General features: G+C 41.6%; 1 protein-coding gene across 1 annotated transcript; it reads right to left on the bottom strand.

The window, feature by feature from the left end:
- Window positions 1-493: 493 nt before the first annotated feature.
- RADX (RPA1 related single stranded DNA binding protein, X-linked) lies at window positions 494-20,603 on the bottom strand. Its single transcript, XM_082208327.1, has 14 exons — window positions 19,164-20,603; window positions 18,216-18,376; window positions 15,928-16,120; window positions 14,049-14,154; window positions 12,194-12,285; window positions 11,986-12,108; window positions 10,245-10,352; window positions 9,210-9,377; window positions 7,733-8,001; window positions 6,350-6,459; window positions 4,948-5,009; window positions 3,688-3,954; window positions 1,788-1,946; window positions 494-767 (listed from the first exon to the last, which is right to left on the bottom strand). The coding sequence occupies exons 1-14, from the start codon at window positions 19,969-19,971 to the stop codon at window positions 661-663; spliced, it is 2,733 nt and encodes a 910-aa protein (XP_082064453.1). The 5' UTR covers window positions 19,972-20,603; the 3' UTR covers window positions 494-660.
- Between the last annotated feature and the right edge of the window lie 208 nt (window positions 20,604-20,811).

Raw genomic sequence — 20,811 nt, forward strand, 5'->3', positions numbered from 1 at the left:
TCTTAGCCAGCTGCTTCTCTGCACACCCCTCTCCTTGTCCCTTCTGTGTTTTTCCTTCCCTTCCCACTTAAAATGTGGTTACAAAGCATGGGTCCACATGGATCCTCAGGATCTTTGCATTGGGTCAGCCAAAATTCACCATCAGAGCACATAGCATGTCCATGGCTACAGCCTGCCCCCCAAAAATCACGCACCCACTGTTGCCTGGGGCTGCAATGGTGCAAAAACGTGGTTACAAAGCATGGGTCCACAGGGATTCTCAGGATTTTTGCATTGGGTCACCCCAAATTCACCATCAGATCACATGTCTGTGGCCACAGCATGAAGCACAAAAATAATACGTCCACTGTTTCATTCAGAATGTTTTTCCCCCTTGTTTTCCTCCTCTAAAAACGATGTGCGTGTTATGGTCAGGTGCGTGTTATAGAGCAAAAAATACGGTATATAAACCAGATACTTTGAGGGGACATTCATTCATTCCTCCTCACCACTATGAGCTGAATAAAGAACATGAAATCCACTCTTGACTCTGAGTATATTTCAGTATGATATGGCACTTGTCTGTAAAATGCAATACAGATTTGCAAAACAAAGTGTAGCAACATGGAAAACTGTGCTCTCCCAAGGCCCAAAGTTGAACGTTCCACCTGTCTTGTTAAATTACTCTGTGGCCAGATACACTTTGTTAAGAAAGACTTCAACTTTGTCTTCTCCCAAAGAGCAGACATCCAGGATGCAGATCAGAGGTTTTCTCAGCAGCCCACCACCTAATATGCAAACACAAAGATATGGACGTTAGTACTAAAAAACAAATGCTTAACAGTTGCTTTGTTGTTGCATTCCCAGGAGTATCATCAATGTTACACCCAGAACAGGTAATAAAGCAGAGTGGGGAAAGCAGAGAATCAGTCCCTCTTGCTTCCAACATGATGGCAAAGGAAAATACTCTACAGAAAACCAATTCCCTGTGCCTAAAGCAGGGAACAAAAACATCTGGATGAATCCTCCTCATCCAGGTTACTCAACAGGATGGATAAAGTCTTCAGAATTTCAGCTCATTTCAGTGTTTGGCCAACAAATAAATAAACAAATAGGAAGAAAAAGGGGAAGATTTCACTCTTGTTTGGAATTATTAACTCAGCATGAAGCAAAATAAATAAATAAATAGCAACTGCTTCCATTTCAGAAGATTACTTTAATACTGGAGTTTAGGGTGTTACCTAACAGACACCCAGCATATCTGTAGGCTTCTAGTTTCTGAAATAAAAATTCTAAGATTGACACAATAAAGAATGCTTCCAGTTCCTTCTTGTTTCACATATCCAGGAAGACAGCATGACACAAGGAAAGCTGGCACTAATCAACAGAAAAGCATAATTTGCAATCTTCTATTAGGTTGCGGATCAAATATTCAAAACCAGTTCCTTTGCAGACACAATTATGCAGGCAAACACATGCAAAGAAATATGCTCATTGAAGCATTCGTGCACTTTATTGCTTACTGTAATTATTTACAGTTGCTAATTAGCAAATGGTTGGAATTCAGAAGAGCCACCATTTAACAGTGTTGCTATATCTTCAGGGAAGAAGCTATGCATTTAGGCATATACTGTTTAACCCTGCAACAAGGCTAGGCAAACCGTACTAGATAACAAGCGATCCAGGAGGCAATTCTAAAATAAAGGTTTTGTATTAAGGTCTGTTACATGGCAAACCTTCATTTACAACTACGCTTGCTTATTTGGGGGCATGTAAGCAAACCATCAATATCATCTAGAAGTTCTTACGAGAAAGTGCCTGGGCAATCTTCTTCTGACTTGAGGTCCCATTTGTGTTAGGCAAATCCACTGTAGCACACTCCATGCCCGCTGCTTGAAGTAAACCTGAATTTTCAGCGTAACACACAGGCAGGAGGGCAACATCTATAGCTGTGTCACGATTCATTCCTGTACAAAAGATGGATATATTTTGTTACCATCAGCTAGCATAATGAACTATTTCGTTGTCTTTAACAATCCTTTCAGCACAGGGAAATCGCTCATCCAAATACTAGTGTCTACTCTTTTAATGGCAACCTGACAAAGAGTTGAACCAAAGACTTCAAACTTAAACATCAGAATCTTGATTCGCAATGGCCCAGAGATTTCCCTGAAAACATATAAAAAACCACCTATTGCATTCCTCAGTAATCTACTGTTTAGCTGTATATTTGATTCCCTCCAACATACAACACTAATCATTGTGTAGGTAGATACTGCAGATAGATAGATGATAGATAGATGATAGATAGATGATAGATAGATGATAGATAGACAGACAGACAGATATAGGCCGATCTGTTCATCTCCCCCATAGTTGTCTCTTATACAAGTCCAATTTAGGTTGAGATGTGACTTAATTCTGGCTCATGCCCCAACAGCTGATGACCCAACATACTGACTATGCACACAATGTTTCATCAGTATGCTCTGCCATTTACATACTTTAATACCCTCACAGGTTTCCAACAATATCCTTCTGGGACCAAACAAAGTTCCCTGAATAATATACTACTGATATCAAGCAAAGTGATAATCTCTCTCGCCCTGCCCCCTGCTTCAAGACTTGGAAATTGTGCTCTTGTTAATATAGGGCAAGACAGCACTGCCCTTCCACCCCACCCCACCCCACCCTATCCATATTCCAAGCTCTTTAAACACACACACACCTTAATACTCAATTTAAGCTCAACACCTGTATTGAAAATGCTGCCATCTAATCAGATATTCTACCTTCTTGTTCTTCCACATTTGGGCCCTCTTGCAAGCATATAAATGAATGTGTCCTTGTTCAGTTTCCTCCCCACATCTTTGCACCGTTCTGCATTTGCTATGATTTTGAAATTGCAATCTATCTAAAATCATTCCACTAAAATGAAGGGCTGGTTCTTTGGAAATGCAGAGGACATTATTTACTGTATGCATTCAAGAAGCATGTGCTGCAAGTTTGAGAAAGGCATACTATGGCTGCTGTCCAAAGAGTTGTTTTTTTTGGGGGGGGGCGGGGGGAAATCTCCTGAGTTTCAGTAATTACTTACCATATACAGTATGAGAGGCCTGCTATTTGAAGAACACAAATCCACCCCCTCCCTCGAATGTGTAGAAGTAAAAGCAGGTTCTTTGGATCCTAGACTATTCCCCTTACAGTTGCTCTATTTATTCTTCATTAACTATGTTTTTATGTCCCATCTTTTCTCCCTGCTCTGTCCATTTTATCCCCCAAGCAAACCTGTGGAGTATGTCACACTGTGAGATAAACACCAGTCCAAAACCGCCAAGTTGCCTTTGAACCCAGATACCCGCAAACTCTGACCTCTTGCTCTCTCTAACAAAAAACCAGCCACACCATTAGATACATTATCCATTCCCTCTTAGTTCTGTGCAACAACCATTATTCTTTCAACACCCAGAGAAAACTGTTAACATTTCCCCAGTGGCATAGCAAGGTCAGGTGGTACCCGGTACGGAAAATTTCTTGTCACCCCCTCCCCCCCATTGAATTTTATTTATTTATTTTGCCTGCAAAAATGGTTTGACTTTATTTCATATTTTTTTTGGGGGGGGGGGAGCCAGCGTTGTTCAGCCTGCGTGCCCCTGCATTTCCCAATGGGGTGCTGAATTTTCTTTTGCAGAGATGATGGTTACTTACCGACAATAGTAACTTGATAGTATTCATAAGGACAGGCATACTCAGTTTGATCTTCTTTATTTTGCACATATCTGTATTTGGATGCTTGGAGATTGCACAGTTGCATGAGAAATTCTCCAGTTTCATAATTAAATTTTGATGGAAAGCTTTCGGGGAAAACTCTGCTGTAATGCAAGTGCTGCTCCAAGCGGTCTTTTATTTGATCCCAGAGGCTACTTTCCCAGGAACCTGGTGAACGTTTTGCAAACCAACCGTTCTTTTCGGAAGCTCCTAATATGAAGATAGTAAGTGTCTTGTTAATCTCCATTTACTTCTATAGAATTATTCTAGATTTTCAATAAACCGGAAAAAACCTTCCCAAATTGTGTGCATGTGGAATTAGTACAGCAGCACAGTAGATATAGGCTTTTATTATATATTTTCAAAAGAAAATAAATACAAAGTAGCATTAGCTAGTGTTTCCTGCACTTTTCAAGTTGTAAACTATCAGAAAATCCAAGTTCAGCAAAATGATTACTATTCCAGAATGGATTTTTTGTTTATTTCACTCAGTTTACTTCACTCTCTTCCATGCACTGCATTTGCTGAGTTTACATGTATAATAAATGGGAATCCTATTTCATTTAATTTATTTTTTGAATGTAGGCTTCTTCATTTTGTTTTTTCTTTAAAATAAGTGCCATCATACCTCGGGTTACAACCACTTCAGGTTGAAGTTGTTTTGGGTTATGAACCCGCCGAAACCCAGAAGTACCAGAACGGTTTACTTCTGGGTTTTGGTGGTTGCGCATGCGCAGAAGCACTAAATCAGCTGCCTTGTACTCTAGAATTAAAATCTAGGGTTCCATAATGGGTCATCAGCACTGGCCAGCAGGAAATGTAGAAGATCCAAGCTAGATAATTCACGTATGCAATTTAGCTAACTGAAATCACCTTGCTATTCACAATAACAAGGTAAGACCTTGTAACATAAGACCTTGTAGCATATGTGCCTCCAGAAGGAAGATAGGAAGATTCACTGAAATTAAAATGAAAGGTTTGGTTGAAGCTGCAAGGTTATCTCTCCTCCATCATCTCCGTTTGGCATTAGGGAACTAAGCCAGGATTAAAAACCAACACTTTAGCTAGAATTTTACTAACTAAACAACATATAACGTTACTGTAAACGGTTAGGAAGGCATATTAAGTTTGCTACGGCTGCTGGTGCTGCTTATTTCAATGTAAAAGGCCGGCACTCAGATAGGTTTAAAAGAATAAGACCCATACTTCTCTTGTGCTTCTTTTGCGCTGGAGCTGATGCATCCTGCTCATCCTCATCCGACCTATAAAAACCAAGAGTAGAGTTGCCATTGGGGGATTATAGGGCTGCTTGGCCATATTGCCAGTAATCACCATTTCGACACATAGAACTCTCAGGTTGCGGCATTTTAGTTTTACTGACTAAAGCAGTCACTTAGGTCTTATGATCAGGGCCAAAGCAGACATGACACCACCTCCTTTTCCTTAACTTCAAAGCAGCTGTGATAGCATGTTTGTGCTACTAAATTGATAGGGCAACTGGCATTAGGCGTAAAAGGTAAAGGTACCGCTGACCGTTAGGTCCAGTCGTGGACGACTCTGGGGTTGTGGCACTCATCTCGCTTTATAGGCTGAGGGAGCCGGCATTTGTCCGCAGACAGCTTCTTGGTCATGTGGCCAGCATGACTAAGCTGCTTCTGGCGAACCAGAGCAGCACACGGAAACACCGTTTACCTTCCTGCCGGAGCGGTACCTATTTATCTACTTGCACTTTGACGTGCTTTCGAATTGCTAGGTTGGCAGGAGCAGGGACCAAGCAATGGGAAAAATCCAATGAAATCAAGAAGTTACTGAGAATCTTCCACTTGTGCTATTTTCTTGCTTGCTGCACTAGTGAAGTATGACTAATCAGTCAGGCAACATTTTATTTAGTAGGCTACTTATTGATAAGGAGCATCGTATGACACACAAGGGCACTTTCTGGAGCCACAGTCCTATCTAGAAGCTATATTGGATTCTGCACATATTCACATGCACCCACAAAACATTAAAAAGTTAACTCATTGTTAAGAGCCATCTAAAAAGAGGTGAAATAAATTATTTCGAATCAATCAATCAATCAATCAATCAATCATTTAAATGGTCTCTTTGGTATTGCAATCATGATGCTTTGAACCTATTCCAGCCCAGATCTAACTACCTCATTTAGCAGGGTCTTTCCCAAATATCTATTCACATCTAACCGGTGGGAACATGGTGCATCTGCCATGGTGCATTTGCAACAGCACAACCAGACGCCTTCCTCTGTCCCAGCTGCAACAACCGTATCGGTCTCCACAGCCAAAGCAATCACTGTAACTCTCCAGTGGTTTGATTTCACCCCCAAAGGAAAACACACCTCCAGTGTCTCCCAAGACAGGGGGAGGCCGGCCATGGTATTGCAATGCAAAAGTGATTTCCTTTGCAAATGATAACCTAAGGCATTTTAGAACATTGATGCAGCTCATTTGAAAAGTACACAATTCCCATGTTATGTGTGCCTAATCCTGCTCAGAGGGAAGTCAACAGAACCAGGATTGTGGCCTAACGTAGACAAATGCCAACAAAAACGGAAAGGGAATTCCATTTTAGAGAAATAGCTTACTCCACAATCCTATTCTTTCTCTTCGCTTTACACTTTCTGGGTCCTGTAGGTTGCTGTTCGGGTGGCTGGGAGGTTTGTGCAGAAGTGCCTGCTGCAGGTTCCTGGCTGACCTGTAGAAAATGAACAACAGGAGATATCTTGCCTTAGTATTCAAAAACAAAGAATTCAGCAACTTCTAGGTAGCCATTCTTCACATATACACAAAAATATATATGAAGTTGTTGCATACATAAATAACCTTTTCTGACACCTAGGGATTTCAGTCCGAGTCATCCCCAACAGAAAGGAAAGTTATTTTGAACATGTTTTTTCAGTTCATTATAAATCATTTCCCAATACCCTTTTACCTTTTTAAAATGTCCACCAAATATGAAAGAACATTCTCTCTACCTCTTTACACTTCCAGCACTTATCTGATTCTGTCTTGTACATCTTAGCAAGCCTACCTGGAGTTAGAGACCAACTATGAATCATTTTCAAATAGTTCTCTTTCAAAGAGTAACATGCTGTAGATTTCAAGTCTCTTTCCCAAAGTTTCTCCCAGAGGTTAGAAATCTATGTTGTGCCCTATATCTACTGCCCAGTGTGTCACTGAGGCTTTAACTAGCTCGTCTTTTGTTTTGCGTTCTAATAACAAGTCATTTTAGACTATTCTGTCTATCTAATTTAAACATATCATGTAACTGATTATATTGCAAACAGTTCATACCTTGGCTCCTTAGGTTTTCCATTGATTTCAATTTGGGCCCCCCCCCCCTGTGAAATGCAGCAATTCCCTGTAGGTTGCCCATTGTCCATCCATATTAACTCTCTTAATAGTACAGTGGTACCTCAGGTTAAGTACTTAATTCGTTCTGGAGATCTGTACTTAACCTGAAACTGTTCTTAACCTGAAGCACCACTTTAGCTAATGGGGCCTCCTGCTGCTGCCGCACTGCTGCCGCATGATTTCTGTTCTCATCCTGAAGAAAAGTTCTTAACCTGAAGCACTATTTCTGGGTTAGTGGAGTCTGTAACGCTAAGCATCTGTAACCTGAAGTGTCTGTAACCCAAGGTACCACTATATTTTAAACCCTAATCTAGATTCAACTCCAGTATCAGAACCATAGGGATTAGTTTATAGGATATCTACAGTCTTTCAAATATGATCTACTAAATAAATTGTTCTGCCTACCCCCCATTTAGTTTCTCGATTCATTTCCACCTTTTTTTTCACATGTAGAAAGTTTTAAATATCAGTTTGAATACTCTTTTTCTTAAAAAATGGAACATCCACATTAAACTTTTAAAAACCTAAACTAAGCCTTTCAAACTCTATTTCTTCTTTAAAAATGTAAAACATAGGATCCAAATACTTATACTGTTAATTCTCAGGCACCATACCTGTTCTGGTGCCTCAACTGGAGCCCTAACCAGTGCCTCAACTGGAGCCTGAACCGGTGCCTGAACTGGTGCCCGAACTGGTGCCTGAACTGGTGCTTGAACCGGTGCCTGAACTGGTGCCTGAACTGGGGCATCAGGAGGTACGTTGGTGCAGTCGACATATTTTACAGCACCAATTATCCCCCGAATAGCAATGCGTTTGTGCTCCCTGTAGTGCAGTTTTCCAATCTCCTCCCCAATTTCACTGATGGTTTTCAACACTGGATCAACTGCAAAATAATAATAATAATAATCATCATCATCATCCCCAAAAACTTAGCTTTGAACAGAAATGCATCCAATCCACCACACAGTGAACCACTATAACTAAAATGTATTAACTGGAAGTTGATTTGAATAATTGTATTAATCGGGAAATAATTGAAATTGTTATAATTTGGCTAAAAATAAACTTAATTTTAAAGAAACAATACTACCAAAAATTATGAATGTAGGATTCAAAAGATTCAAATGGAAAAGCACTTAATGTTATATTATTACTTTTAAATTGGTACAGATAAACCTCTGATTGATTTTCATTATTGGCCACCCTTAGACTACAAACAGGAAATAAAAGTCCCCACTGCTCACCCACTATTTCAGCACTGCAAGTCCTTGGTACATGTGATATGTGGGGGGCCTTGAGGTCAGAAGTGTGTGTTCATCTTAATCTTGCACTGGAATAATTTCATTTTACTGACTCACATATATATTATTGAATTCTACCCCACATTGTGGGGACTTTCAGGTGCACACGTATATATGTAAAGAGCTGGGGAAACTATATGGAAATCTTTGTCTAAAAACCCTGCTAACTGACTTGCTCTGATAGTTTAACATTTTTCTTCTTCGTCAATAAACCTCCCAAACAAATCCCCCATTCCTCCTCTACCTTTTGGTTTAGTGTATGACTGTTACTGGGACGCGGGACGTGGGGCTGTGGGTTAAACAATAGAGCCTAGGGCTTGCTGATCAGAAGGTCAACGGTTCAAATCCCCGTGGGGGGGTGAGCTCCCGTTGCTCGGTCCCTGCTCCTGCCAACCTAGCAGTTCGAAAGCACGTCAAAGTGCAAGTAGATAAATAGGTACCACTCTGGCGGGAAGGTAAACGGCGTTTCCCTGCACTGCTCTGGTTCACCAGAAGCGGCTTAGTCATGCTGGCCACATGACCCGGAAGCTGTACGCCGGCTCCCTCGGCCAATAAAGCGAGATGAGCGCCGCAGCCCAGAGTCGGTCACAACTGGACCTAATGGTCAGGGGTCCCTTTACCTTTATCTTTTTATGACTGTTAGTGGTATAGTTTGTTGTTTAGCATTGTGATCATTTACTAAAAAGTACAAATAAGTGAATAAAGCTGCACAGAAATATTTCATTTAATAACATGACTATTGCCAAGTGGCAAGCATGACTGAATGAAAATGCAGAATAAAACACATCACCTCCAGTAGTTTCACAGCACTTCAGAAAAGTGTCTGGGGCTGGTGGCAAAGGATAATATCCGCCAATGAAAGTTTCATTCGCATGAGAAGTTCCCTCCTGAGTTCTCCTCCAATGAGCAATGCTTCTTACTCTGACTTCATTTTCATATGGCTGGCCTCTGTGCCACTCTGTTAAGAAAAACAAACAAACAAAAAAAGGCTGTGAAAAGCCTAATAAAAGTATAAAAATATTAAAGCAACAACTTTTTATACGTGACTGTGCCAATAGAATTATAGAATCGCAGAACAGGAAGGGAACTCAACAGGTGGTGGCTCCGTGAAGAACATTATAGAATTAATAAATGGTATCGGGAATGTTGGTGATGAGGATTCTAGAGACCGTGTAGGGATAGGAAAGAATTGCAGCAGTTTCTAAGCTGCCTAAGAGGCTCATTGCATGCAGACCAGTCTGTGGGATAGCTCAGTCAGTAGAGCATGAGACTCTTAATCTTAAGTTTGTGGCTTCAAGCCCCACTTTAGGCAAAAGATCGCTGCATTGCAGGGGGGTTGGACTGGATGACCCTGGTGGTCCCTTCCAACTCTACAGTTCTATGATTCTATGAAGTTATCGTAGTGCACCATTTCACTAGATATTTAATATTCTTCTGCAACTTCTCTGTGACCCTGGCTTTATTTCCAACACCGGAGATACAGTACTCTTGCTAGAATCCCACAGATACAGACCTAACACGAGACCAGGCTTCCTCAACCTCAGCCCTCCAGATGTTTTTGGCCTACAACTCCCATGATCCCTAGCTAGCAGGACCAGTGGTCAGGGATGATGGGAATTGTAGTCTCAAAACATCTGGAGGGCTGAGGCTGAGGAAGCCTTTAAAGCAAATAAAAGAAAATAAATTACAATCAAAAATGAAAAACAAAATGGCTGAAGCCCAAAGGTAAAAGGGGAACCCAAAAATGTGGTCAAGATGTACATGGGCACTTGAAGGTGTATGTTACAAATTGCATGTATTAATTATGAAATTAGGGTTTATTTACCGCAAATAAACATTTGACTTTCACGAGTAGTTCTCAGGTAAGATGGAAAGGAGCCATTCCCTGCAGTCTCTCGGATCACCTTCAGTTGTGTACATACGAAAAGTGACCCTGGAGATGGACAAAGAATGCATCATTTTTTTCCATAAATGTTATTTCATTTCATTTATTTATTTCACACATACTATTCAGTATTTATGTATGTTCAGAACTATCAGGTTTTAAAGCAAAAGATACAAATGGCAGCATTTTTATTGTTATTTATTATTATTATATTATTATTATTGCACTTCCTACAATTCCTAGCTCAACCAAACTAAAACTTTTGTTCTACCAAGCAGTTAAAACTATGTGACTTGGTTGTCCTTCTCACAAACAGCAGATGAGGAGAAAAACCAGTTACTGGTTTGCATCACTTTAGATGGCACACAAGCCTCCTTTGTGTTGAAAATAGTTCTCTGTATAGAAAATCAAATGTCAGAGGTGTTCTAGTCTAAGCATCTTGTGGGTGCAAGAGTGTTTTTGTGTAGCAATAGTATCTGCAGAGATAGTATTCCAGCACATGAGCCCTCACCTGCAGTTTCAAATAGTACTCACCAGATCCTAGTTTATTACATTTTCTGCTTGGAGAGAACTAGGTAGCTGAGGTGGAAGATTACAGATTAATTGTGGGCTTTGCAGAAGCATTTATCTGTCCTCTGTAGGGAGCAATATCCAGTATTCAGCCTACTCAGAGCAGGCAGTGAAATGAAGGCACATGACTGACTTAGGTCCATTAATTTCAATGGAACTACTCTGAATAGAATTTAATTGGTCCATGATGTTGTTGGACTACATGGACCCTTGGTCTGTTGCAATATTGCTCAGGCCCAAGCCTACACATCATCTCTGACTTTTAACTTGCTATTTATTTTTTAAAAGGTCAAAAGTCTTGCTAAATTCCCAAATCCTGCTACACACCTAAACATAGCTCTTTGGATTATGATTTAAGGCCATGAAATTTACACCAAAGGTTTAAGCCACTCATAGATAAATGCTAGAGAGTACTTCATATATACCGTATTTTTCGTGCCATAAGACGCACCGACCATAAGACGCACCTAGTTTTAGAGGAGGAGAACAAGAAAAAAAATATTCTCTCCCTCTCTGCTCAGCACCTCTCCAGCAAAGAGGGAGGAGAAACGGAAGGGGCTCTGTTTCTCCTCCCGCTTCGCTGAAGGGGCGCTGCGCAGCTCTCCCTCTCTGCGCATTGCCTCTCCAGCAAAAACAACACAAAGCCTCCTGAGCGCAGCGGGAGGAGTGCTCCCGCTGCACTCAGGAGGCTTTGCGTGGCTATCGCTGAAGCCAGAAGAGCAAGAGGGATTGGTGCACACCGATCCCTCTTGCTCTCATGGCTTCAGCGATAGCTGCACAGCCTGCATTCACTCCATAAGACGCACACACATTTCCCCTTACTTTTTGGGAGGGAAAAAGTGTGTCTTATAGAGCGAAAAATATGGTAGTTCTCCCTTCAGAAACAAGGGAGAATATATATATATATATATATAAACCTGCCTGAGCACGATCACACGCAAAGATGCGCAAGTTTCAGTTCCTCATTTCTACTATTCTGTCAGGGGCTTTAGAAGGAGTTACATTGGTATTGTCTGCCAATACCCAAAATTAAAGCAAACTTTTAAGAAAAAAGGTATTACAAGATTTGGGGTGGGAGAAATGCAGAGATATTTTTTAAAAAAACAAATACTTGGGTGAATGCTCTCAAATATTTCAGGCTGAGATGAAGAAAACAATTGCAGGATGAGATTCTTATCTGAGGTTCCATCAGCAACCAGCACCCAGCGATAGATCAAAAAGTCTTCTCCATGCTCTGTAAGGACAACAGAAATGTTGAACATTTTCAGAAAGTATTTTTGAATTAATTGTTCATTAGCACAAAAATATTTAAAAATAACCTGTCTTCCTTGTGCGCTGAGTCCTCCCCACAAATTTCACAAGCCCAACTACATCACAATGTTCAATGTATGGTGTGACAAGCAGCTTGGATCTGAAATACAGAAAAGTACAAGTGATATTTGCAGCACGCAGTAATCTCACCATGTTTATGAACACAGTGCTCCATCTCTCCAGTTAACCTGAATCTGGACAGGTTGTTGAAGTTGTTGGACTGGTATCTGAAAACAATGGCTTCATGGGAGCCAATAAACTGAGCCTAAATCGTGATAAGACAGAAGTGCTGTGAGTAAGCAGTGCCCGTATCTAGGAATAAGGTGAACAACATGGCTGCACTCCTTCTAGAGGAACAGGTTCATAGCCTGGAAGTGCTCCAGATTCCAATGGGTCACCAGATTCCCAAGCATTAAGGAGTGATGATGGCCAATATATGTAAGTTGCTTCATCAGCTATGACTTTTCCTAGACTGGCAAAGCCTGGCCTCAGTTGGCCGTGCTTGAGTGACCTCCCACCTGGATTATTATAATCCCCATTAATTTATTTAAATCTTTATAACGCTGATCATCCAAAGATCACAGGGTGGATCACATCATAAACATGCAAATTGGGAACACAAAATACATCATAATAAAACAAAAATGAACCAATAACCCCCGCTTCCACAAAAACATTGAATGCCAAAGGCCTGATGAAGAGAGATGCTTTCTCCTGGTGCCTGAATAGATGTAATGAAGGTGCCACATGAGCCTTCCTGGGGGAGAACATCCCACAAAAAGGGAGCCACCACAGAAAAGACCCTTTCTCATGTTGCCACCCTCCAGACCATTCATGGAAGAGGCACAAAAACATGATTAGTTTTATCTTTCCTGAAAGGCATGAGGGCTTTGGTCTAGTCTTGAGAGTTCTTGTGCCACCAGCTCAGGGGTCTGTCCTTTAAGACATCCTGGAAGCTGCAGCTGGTGCAGAGTGCAGCACCCAGATTACTGCAGCCTGACAAGGCCAAGTGTAAGTAGTCCTGCGGGTGATGCGCTAGCTAACAGTGAGCCACTGTGCCCAACTCACAGTGTCAGTACTGGCATGCAATGCCCTAACCAGCTTGGGATCAAAGTACCTGGAAGAATGCCACCCCTGTTGCCAATGGGTTACACATGGTTGATACTGTCCCATAACGGGGCCTTCTTGGTGACAGCTCCCCATTTATTGAATGCTTTCCCTGTTTGAGTCTCCTTCCTTAATGGCATTCAATTTTATTTTTTATTTTTTAAAAATCCTATTAAACAAGGCATTTGATGTATGCAAGATACTGTTCATGAGAAGCCTGAAGTGAATAGCCATAAGGATCAAGTTGAACTTTTAAAATGCTATTAAAACTTTTAAATGTTTTTATTTACCGTATTTTTCTCTGTATAAGGCACCCCCATGTACAAGGTGACCCCTATTTTTTTGAACCCTGAATTAAGAAATAAATATTTCTTGAGCTGTTGAGCTGCCAATCCCTCACTCGCCCACCTGCTCGCCACATCCAATCACCCCCCACTGCATTCACTACCCGTGTATAAGATGACCCCCCCATTTTTGCCTACAAAATTTTAGCAAAAAAAAAAAAAGTCTTATACACAGGAAAATATGGCATTTCACTTTCAATTGTATTGCTCTTCTGCCTCGTCTGCTGCTACTTTGGTAGCAAAAGCAGGATAGAAATGCAATAATAAATAGATAATGCTTAATAACAAAGCTTTTTTTCCTCTGTTACTTTTCCCCTCCCTCCTCCTTCCCACTTTTGTTACATTATTGATTCCTGCCTTGTATATTGCTACAACACATTGTCTCCAAAAAAGAGAACATAAAAAGCCTAACCTTGTGATAAACTCATACTGAATGTGGGGCAATCTCCATTCCACTTTAATGTTGTCATTTGGAATGATGGTAATTATAGGTCTTTGCCCAGCGTTTAGTGTTAGTTCTAGGAGAAAAAGAAATTAACCGTGAGAACACACATTGAACAACAGATCCTGGCTGCCTAAGTAGTTCTGCTACTCCTGTATGCATAACAAACACTGTTATCCCCCAGACTCAATTCTTTGGGTAGCAGAAGGGATTTAAAATCAGATAGAGTGCCACTATGTTTGGAGCTTTTCTGGACAGTCTTCTCACTAAGAAACTATTTAACAACTGCCTCCCTCGGTTTTGCCTTCCAAGATCAACCATAAATAAATAATGTGAGTGGTTATATCAAAGGGAAGAAGCCTGAATCGTTAATGGCAGAAATTCAAAATACAGGCTGAATAGCATTTGAAGATTGAAGACGGAGAAATGTTAGACTGGAATTTCTTCAAAAGAGCTTCAATGTTAAAAATGGTTTCCCCCCTCCCTTCAGTGGAGTAACAGAACGTTAAGAATCTAGCTAACACCCAAGAATGGCTCCATACTGTAAATGTTTATGGAGTTCTCTAGATTAAGAGGAGGGACCAAGTATTTTGTTTTATGTAGCTCGTGGGACTTAACAACAGGTATTTGAAAAGCCAGTGTCAGGGCTACCGACCTAGTGTCTTTTACAAAATGAGGGTCTTCCCATCATGAGCTGCAAAGCCCTAATATCTATTTCTGAATCAATACAAATATCTGAAATATCAGCTGAAATAGTTATGCATAAACTTCACTTAGTCTTAGCAACACGGTACCAAGGCACAAGCAAGGTTTCACTTTCAGTATTACTCTTTAAACAAGTGAGCAAAGCAGTGCTTCTCAAGTTACACAAAGAGAGTTGTGTGTGATCTCACAACAGGAGAGGGACACCTGTGGCCCTCCAGATTCGTTGATCTGTTGTTTATGTGGTGTTATAAAATAATGACATTTTAAAGTGAACTTTGAAACAAAATTACATGCTAATTACAAAATTACATTCCAAAAAGAACTATAAATCTGGGAGATTATTTCATGAGCTTTCCATGAATGCTGTGGGAAGATCAACTCTTCTGTCAGAAATTTTCATTATTTAATTTACATTGTTCCTTGTTAATTTCATATGGCCGTTCTCCCTCTCCCCTAAATTATTTGTTATCTCTTCATGATTACACAGACTTATTTAAGATGTGTAAAAAGAAGAAACTTTGTTTCATCAGTCCACTGAGAATATGTTTGCAAATAATAATAATAAATGTCTTAAATTGACAGGTTGTGACTTGCACTTCTCTTTCCTCCTAGCCTGAAGAAACATCTCACTTTCTCCCCAATGCATTATATATACATATGTAAAGCAAAATAATTTGTAGGTAATCATACTGGTTACAGAAGGCGTGATGGGGGTATCAAAGACTTTTGTGGATTTAAGGAACAACAACTGAAAGTTACTATTACACAGCAGATGAAAAGTGTGGTTGACTTGGGACAATAAGGAATTTCATCTTTTAACACTTTGGGGGGGACGGGACACCAAAATGATTAAGAAACGCACATTTTTTACACCTTAGTTCTGCAGCCAAGGCAGTAAATTTTTACTTTCTGTTCTAGGGGCAGTTGATTTTTTTAAAAACGATAGTGCTATTTTCCCCTCAAAGTGGTCAATGTATCCCCTTCATGAACTAGGTATAGAATTCAATGTGCCTTAATATAGTTATAATCAATGAAGAGCCATATGCTTTCAAATGGTCAGTGAAACTAAACATACATAGCCACCTACTGCAAAAAACAACAACAACACATTGTTGAACAACAATTAATATTCAAAATACTTAACCTATTGAGAACAATTTCTTCACGCCAGTGGATCCAAGAGTTTGCTGTGTTTTAACAAGACAGCTTCTTTTAACACCATAGTTTTTGAGAAGAAACACAGTGCCAACGTTCATACTCCTGTACCATTCAAAACACAAGTTGTTCCACAGCACCATGGTCATAGAACCGGAACGATCAGCCACAGTGAAAGATGCCTAAAAGAGATTAAGGATATGAGCCACAAGATCTCAGCAACACTGTGGAAGAGTGAAAAGTATTGTTGAACTGCTCTTTCAAAATGCCTGTGGCTAATCTGTACTTTTCTGATGGCATGCTCCTCCTCAGTTTATCAGCTGTGTATAAGGTGCTGCATAGGAACAGAAGCAATGCTTCCCCCATTCAGAAGGCTTAAAGTCTAAGGTGGCAACCCTGTGGACATCTGCGCGGTAGCAAACCCCATTCAGTGGGACTTGTATGTGGGCCCAGGTTCTGTGCAGTAGTGCGGAAGCGGTCAAAATAATGGCATACACAAAGTGGAGTTGGATTAAATTAGGCTACAACTTTATTGCACCAGGTTTGGCACATGGTCAGCCAGCTTGCTGGCTGGCTCAACAAGCTGTCATTGGACAGCTTGGGCAAACCATTATTGAGGTCCATCTATAGTTCATCTAGTCCCTGGCAGGGGACATCATGGCCTATCATCCCTCGACTAGGCTTCTGAACAGAAAGCACCACACTCCAATATGGGGGTCCTCCACTGGGCTGGGGCAGGGTGCCCCTCTCTACTAAGGATCCAGCCCAATGCCTCATCCACCACGTGAAAGTTGTGACAGTTGCTATGAGGTAGGAGAAAGCCCATAGGACCCAGCCAATAAATGTGCAGGTGAAATTCCTCCTTGGGGCCTGCATCCAGCAACTGACCTCCATCTATAGCAATGCACTTAAACCAAAAAAATTCAAACAGTGTGAGAACAACCCAATTGATGAGAATGCATATTATATGCATGGGTGGAAAATTCAGGCAAAGGCTATAGAGGGGAGGTTGGGAAAGCCTGCCTTAGATGCTCCTAAAGTGTCTCTTACAACTCTACAGTTATATGAAGCAGAACGGATTTGGAAGTATTCACTTCCGCCATCTCTGGAGTCTCTCTCCTCCCTCCCACACCCCAGGAGGCCAGCAATAATTTATCCCCAGCTCTCCAGGTAGACCCTGCCCACTTTCCAGCCTGGGTCTGCGTCATGCCAAAGGAGCCAGAAGGAGCCCCACCCACCTGCACCGAGCTGCAGAGACCTCTCTGAGTAAGCTGAGAATGGCACATTCTGAACAAATGAACAACAGAGCTGGGAGGCAGCCCTGCAAATCTAAACATAGAAGTTACACAGAAACTACTTTTTTGTTATACTTTTGAGTCAGTATAACAGAATCTGCAAAATAAAAAAATAAATAAAAAGCCTTGCTGTTTAGCAATCAGAAGGTGAAAAGAAAGGCAACAAAATAGGAAGTGAGGTTTTCTTCCAGCCACTAGAAACAGCAAGGGGGGGGGGGAGCAAGGAAAAAGGGCCTGTGAAAGATGGGTTTGTGTGCTATAGACAAGAGTAATGTAAAATCACAGAATCATAGAACTGAGGAGTTGGAAGAGATCGCAAGGGTCATCTAGTCCAACCCCCTGCAATGCAGGAATCTTTTGTCCATGGGAAAAACCATCATTAAAAGGGGTTAAAAATAAATAACGTAAGTGATTCATGGGGAGCCATGTAGGGGCAGTGTGTTCTGCAGTCCGCATGTTGTTTCAACAGAATTAAGAACACTTTAAAAAACTTCCATTAGCAGTGGCATCATGATTCAGCATTATGAAATTTTGAAAAGCCTTTGAAAGCTGTTTTTGTGTGCTCAGGATATTGAAGAAAGTCTAATCAGAGTAAGGCTCCACAAAAATCAAGCCATTATTTCACAGGTAAATTGTAAATTAGTACAATATGTATTAGCATAGTGGTATATTCATCAATAGAACTGTTTCCATTTCTACCTATATCAAAGCAACAAGATACTCTCAAGATGCAGTCAATGAAATAAACAAGGAGATGCGTTTAACTCAGTTCATTTTTACTTTAAAAAACCAAAAACAAAGCCTGAACTCTAAATAACAGCCATAACAAAATATAATTATATTACCATTTATAATTGTATTTCACTATGGCTGTTATTTAGAGGAAGGATTCAGAAATAAGAATTAAGGTTTTTACCAGCATTGCAGATTTAAATGGACACACAACAAGACGTAAGCATGTTAAGATCGGTAGATAGCCTACCTGGTACGGCTTATCAACAGACAGACTGGGCTTTCCGTAGTACTGAAGTCTCCCCCTGTGGGTTATTTTAATGATAATAGGATGGGTGCCAGTTTTAATCTTATTGCCTATTTTGTGGCCAAAGTCTCTCTGCAAATCTCGAAGAGTTTTAACTGCAGAGTCTAGGAAAGCAAAAAGATATTCAAAAGTGTATACGTGACATAGTTGGTTTCATCAGCACTGCCACCACTACAAAACATATTGCCGCAAATGGATAAGTTACAAATAACCAAGCACCGCTGATCTTAAAAACTGGTCCTGCCAAGTTGGCTATTCCTAAAGGTTGCTCTGGTGCTGTCTCAGAAGAAAACAGCCCAAGAATTCCAAGGTGTCATTAATAAAACGAATGAAGTGCACAAGGTGAACACAAATGCACAAGTACATAAACCACACGTCTAAAATTGCGCAGGAGAGCATCTTGACTCTTAATGACCCTAACACCCAGAATATGCGTATTCCGTACCTATTCAAAGCCTAGAACCGAAAAGCTGTACTGTAAGCCGCCCGGAGTGGTTGGGGAAACCCAGCCAGATCGTTAGGGTATAAATAATAAAATTATAATAAAATTATTAAAAGCACACTCTATCAAGTTTGGGTCCCGGTGCAGTGACACACAACACAAAACACACCTAAATAGCCACCATGTTGGACCAAAATATACCTGAATAAGACAATACACGACACGAAACATATTCCCTCAAATTCAGCTTGTGGGCTTCTCCTGCAAACCAGGCTCTCAACCCAGAATCTGACACATTAAGCCAGACTATAGATGGTCAGTGCTTAAGTCTAAGAGACAAATTTATTGAACCCAGTAACAACAGCGGTATATCCCAGACTATCCTACCCGTTAGTCCCATGCGTCCAACAACCCACTATTGATGACCCACCCTGCAGCAGTCAACTCACCATCCGCAAAGTCGTCTTCTGGATCCCTTTTCCCCCGCCATCTGTCCCCATACGGATCTTCATTATTCCACAGTGGAAGATAATACTTCCACCTCCCCAGCAGCGGCACGGGCGGCTTCCTTCTGCGTTCGGGAAGCTGTTGACCCCGGGCAGCATCACTTCTACTGGCCGGGCCAAGAACTTCGAGCTGTTCAATGCACATAACCCAGCTATCATACTTCTGAACGAAAGCGCACGAAAGCTCTGTGATTTGCACCCGCAGGCCACAGCGAAGGACATTTGTCTGCACCAAGCGGTTCAACTCGGGGGCCAGAAAGCATCTCTCCCGGTACACGCCGTCGGAAATAGTCATATCATAGAGGTATTGGAAGCCAGTACGCTTGGGGACCTTGGTGAGGGACGAGGGACGAAGGCGCACATGCCTGGCGAAAGGATCGGGCTGCTCGGTGGAAGGACCAGGAGTGTCAGCAGGAGCGGCCACTTCTCGGGAGGAAGAGGCACGCGTGGATACATTGCTAGCAGAAATGTAGCTGACGCGTGTCTTCTGGCTGGCATCCTTCAGATACCTCTCCAGAGATAGCACGGTCACCGGCGGAGCAGCTACGAAGGGGGTCACATGGTCGTGAACCACGGCAGCTCGGCAGCACGCCACGAGTATCCAGGAGAGCCGGCCCGTCCCGCTTTCCATGTTCCTCCTCCGTTCGTTTGGTTCGGAATAAGCGTCTTCAAGCCATAGCTCCAGCACATCTTCTTCTTCATCACTTGCAATGGCACCCAGCTCTTCCCTTTCGGGGCTGTGTGTCCCCATGATCAGACTCTCTGGCCCGCCACACACAGACCCACAACAGCTGCCCAGTCAACTTTAGGCGAGTAAGGCGGAGAAGGTAGCTGTCGGTCTATCTGCAGGACCAAGAGCGCAAGGAGAGAACTTCTTGCCGATTTTGAGAGCGAGCGGGATGGAGAGGAAAAAACCTGAACAAATCTGTCCAATGAGCGGGCTCGAGGCGGAGTTTCTATGATGCTGAAGGGGATGAGGGGCGGGGGGGGGGAGGCGGGGATTCGCGGTGGAGAGCGCCTGTTGCGCTTTATCAGAAAAAGAAAAAAACCCGGGCGCGTTTGTTCTTCTGTTACAGTTCTGATTCTAAATAAAATAAAATAAAATAAAACCACACACAAGAAGGCAGCAGTGTGCTGTTACTGGGGAGTAAGTAGCACTGAACACTATGGGACTTGCTTCTGAGTTGTTTTTGCACGCATCTTATCAGAAGTAAGCCTTCTGGAGTTCGGTGGAACTTGGCCCCGAATCAGTTTCCACGAGGTTCTTTCGCTTTTTGCTGCTGATTAGCTCAGCTGTCTCCTCTGGAATATGAGAAAGGGATGTTTTAGACACAACAGCATGAAGCGCGTGGGATCACTGATTAAAAAGAGAAAGAGCTTAAAACCGTTTCGGTGTCCTTGAACTACTGACTAGTTTTTAAAGGCAAATTTTTAAAGGCAAATACACGGAGGTGTATTTAATATTTTAATTTTTTAAAAAACCACACAAACCAAACACGACGTTGCTTCTTGCACTTCGTCCTCACGTTTCATCTTAGTTTTGCAAACTGCTCTAGAATCATTTCTGAAAGGTGGCACAAATTTTTTCGTT

Source organism: Podarcis vaucheri, assembly GCF_965113315.1.
Source record: "Podarcis vaucheri genome assembly, chromosome: Z".
NCBI lineage: Eukaryota > Metazoa > Chordata > Lepidosauria > Squamata > Lacertidae > Podarcis > Podarcis vaucheri.

Coding starts and splice junctions, on each gene's coding strand:
- RADX (XM_082208327.1), bottom strand. CDS start 19,971: ATGGGGACACACAGCCCCGAAAGGGAAGAGCTGGGTGCCATTGCAAGT. Junction 18,377..19,163: donor AGAAGACGACTTTGCGGATG/GTGAGTTGACTG, acceptor TTGCTTTCCTAG/ACTCTGCAGTTAAAACTCTT. Junction 5,010..6,349: donor AGAAAGAATAGGATTGTGGA/GTAAGCTATTTC, acceptor TGGTTTTTATAG/GTCGGATGAGGATGAGCAGG.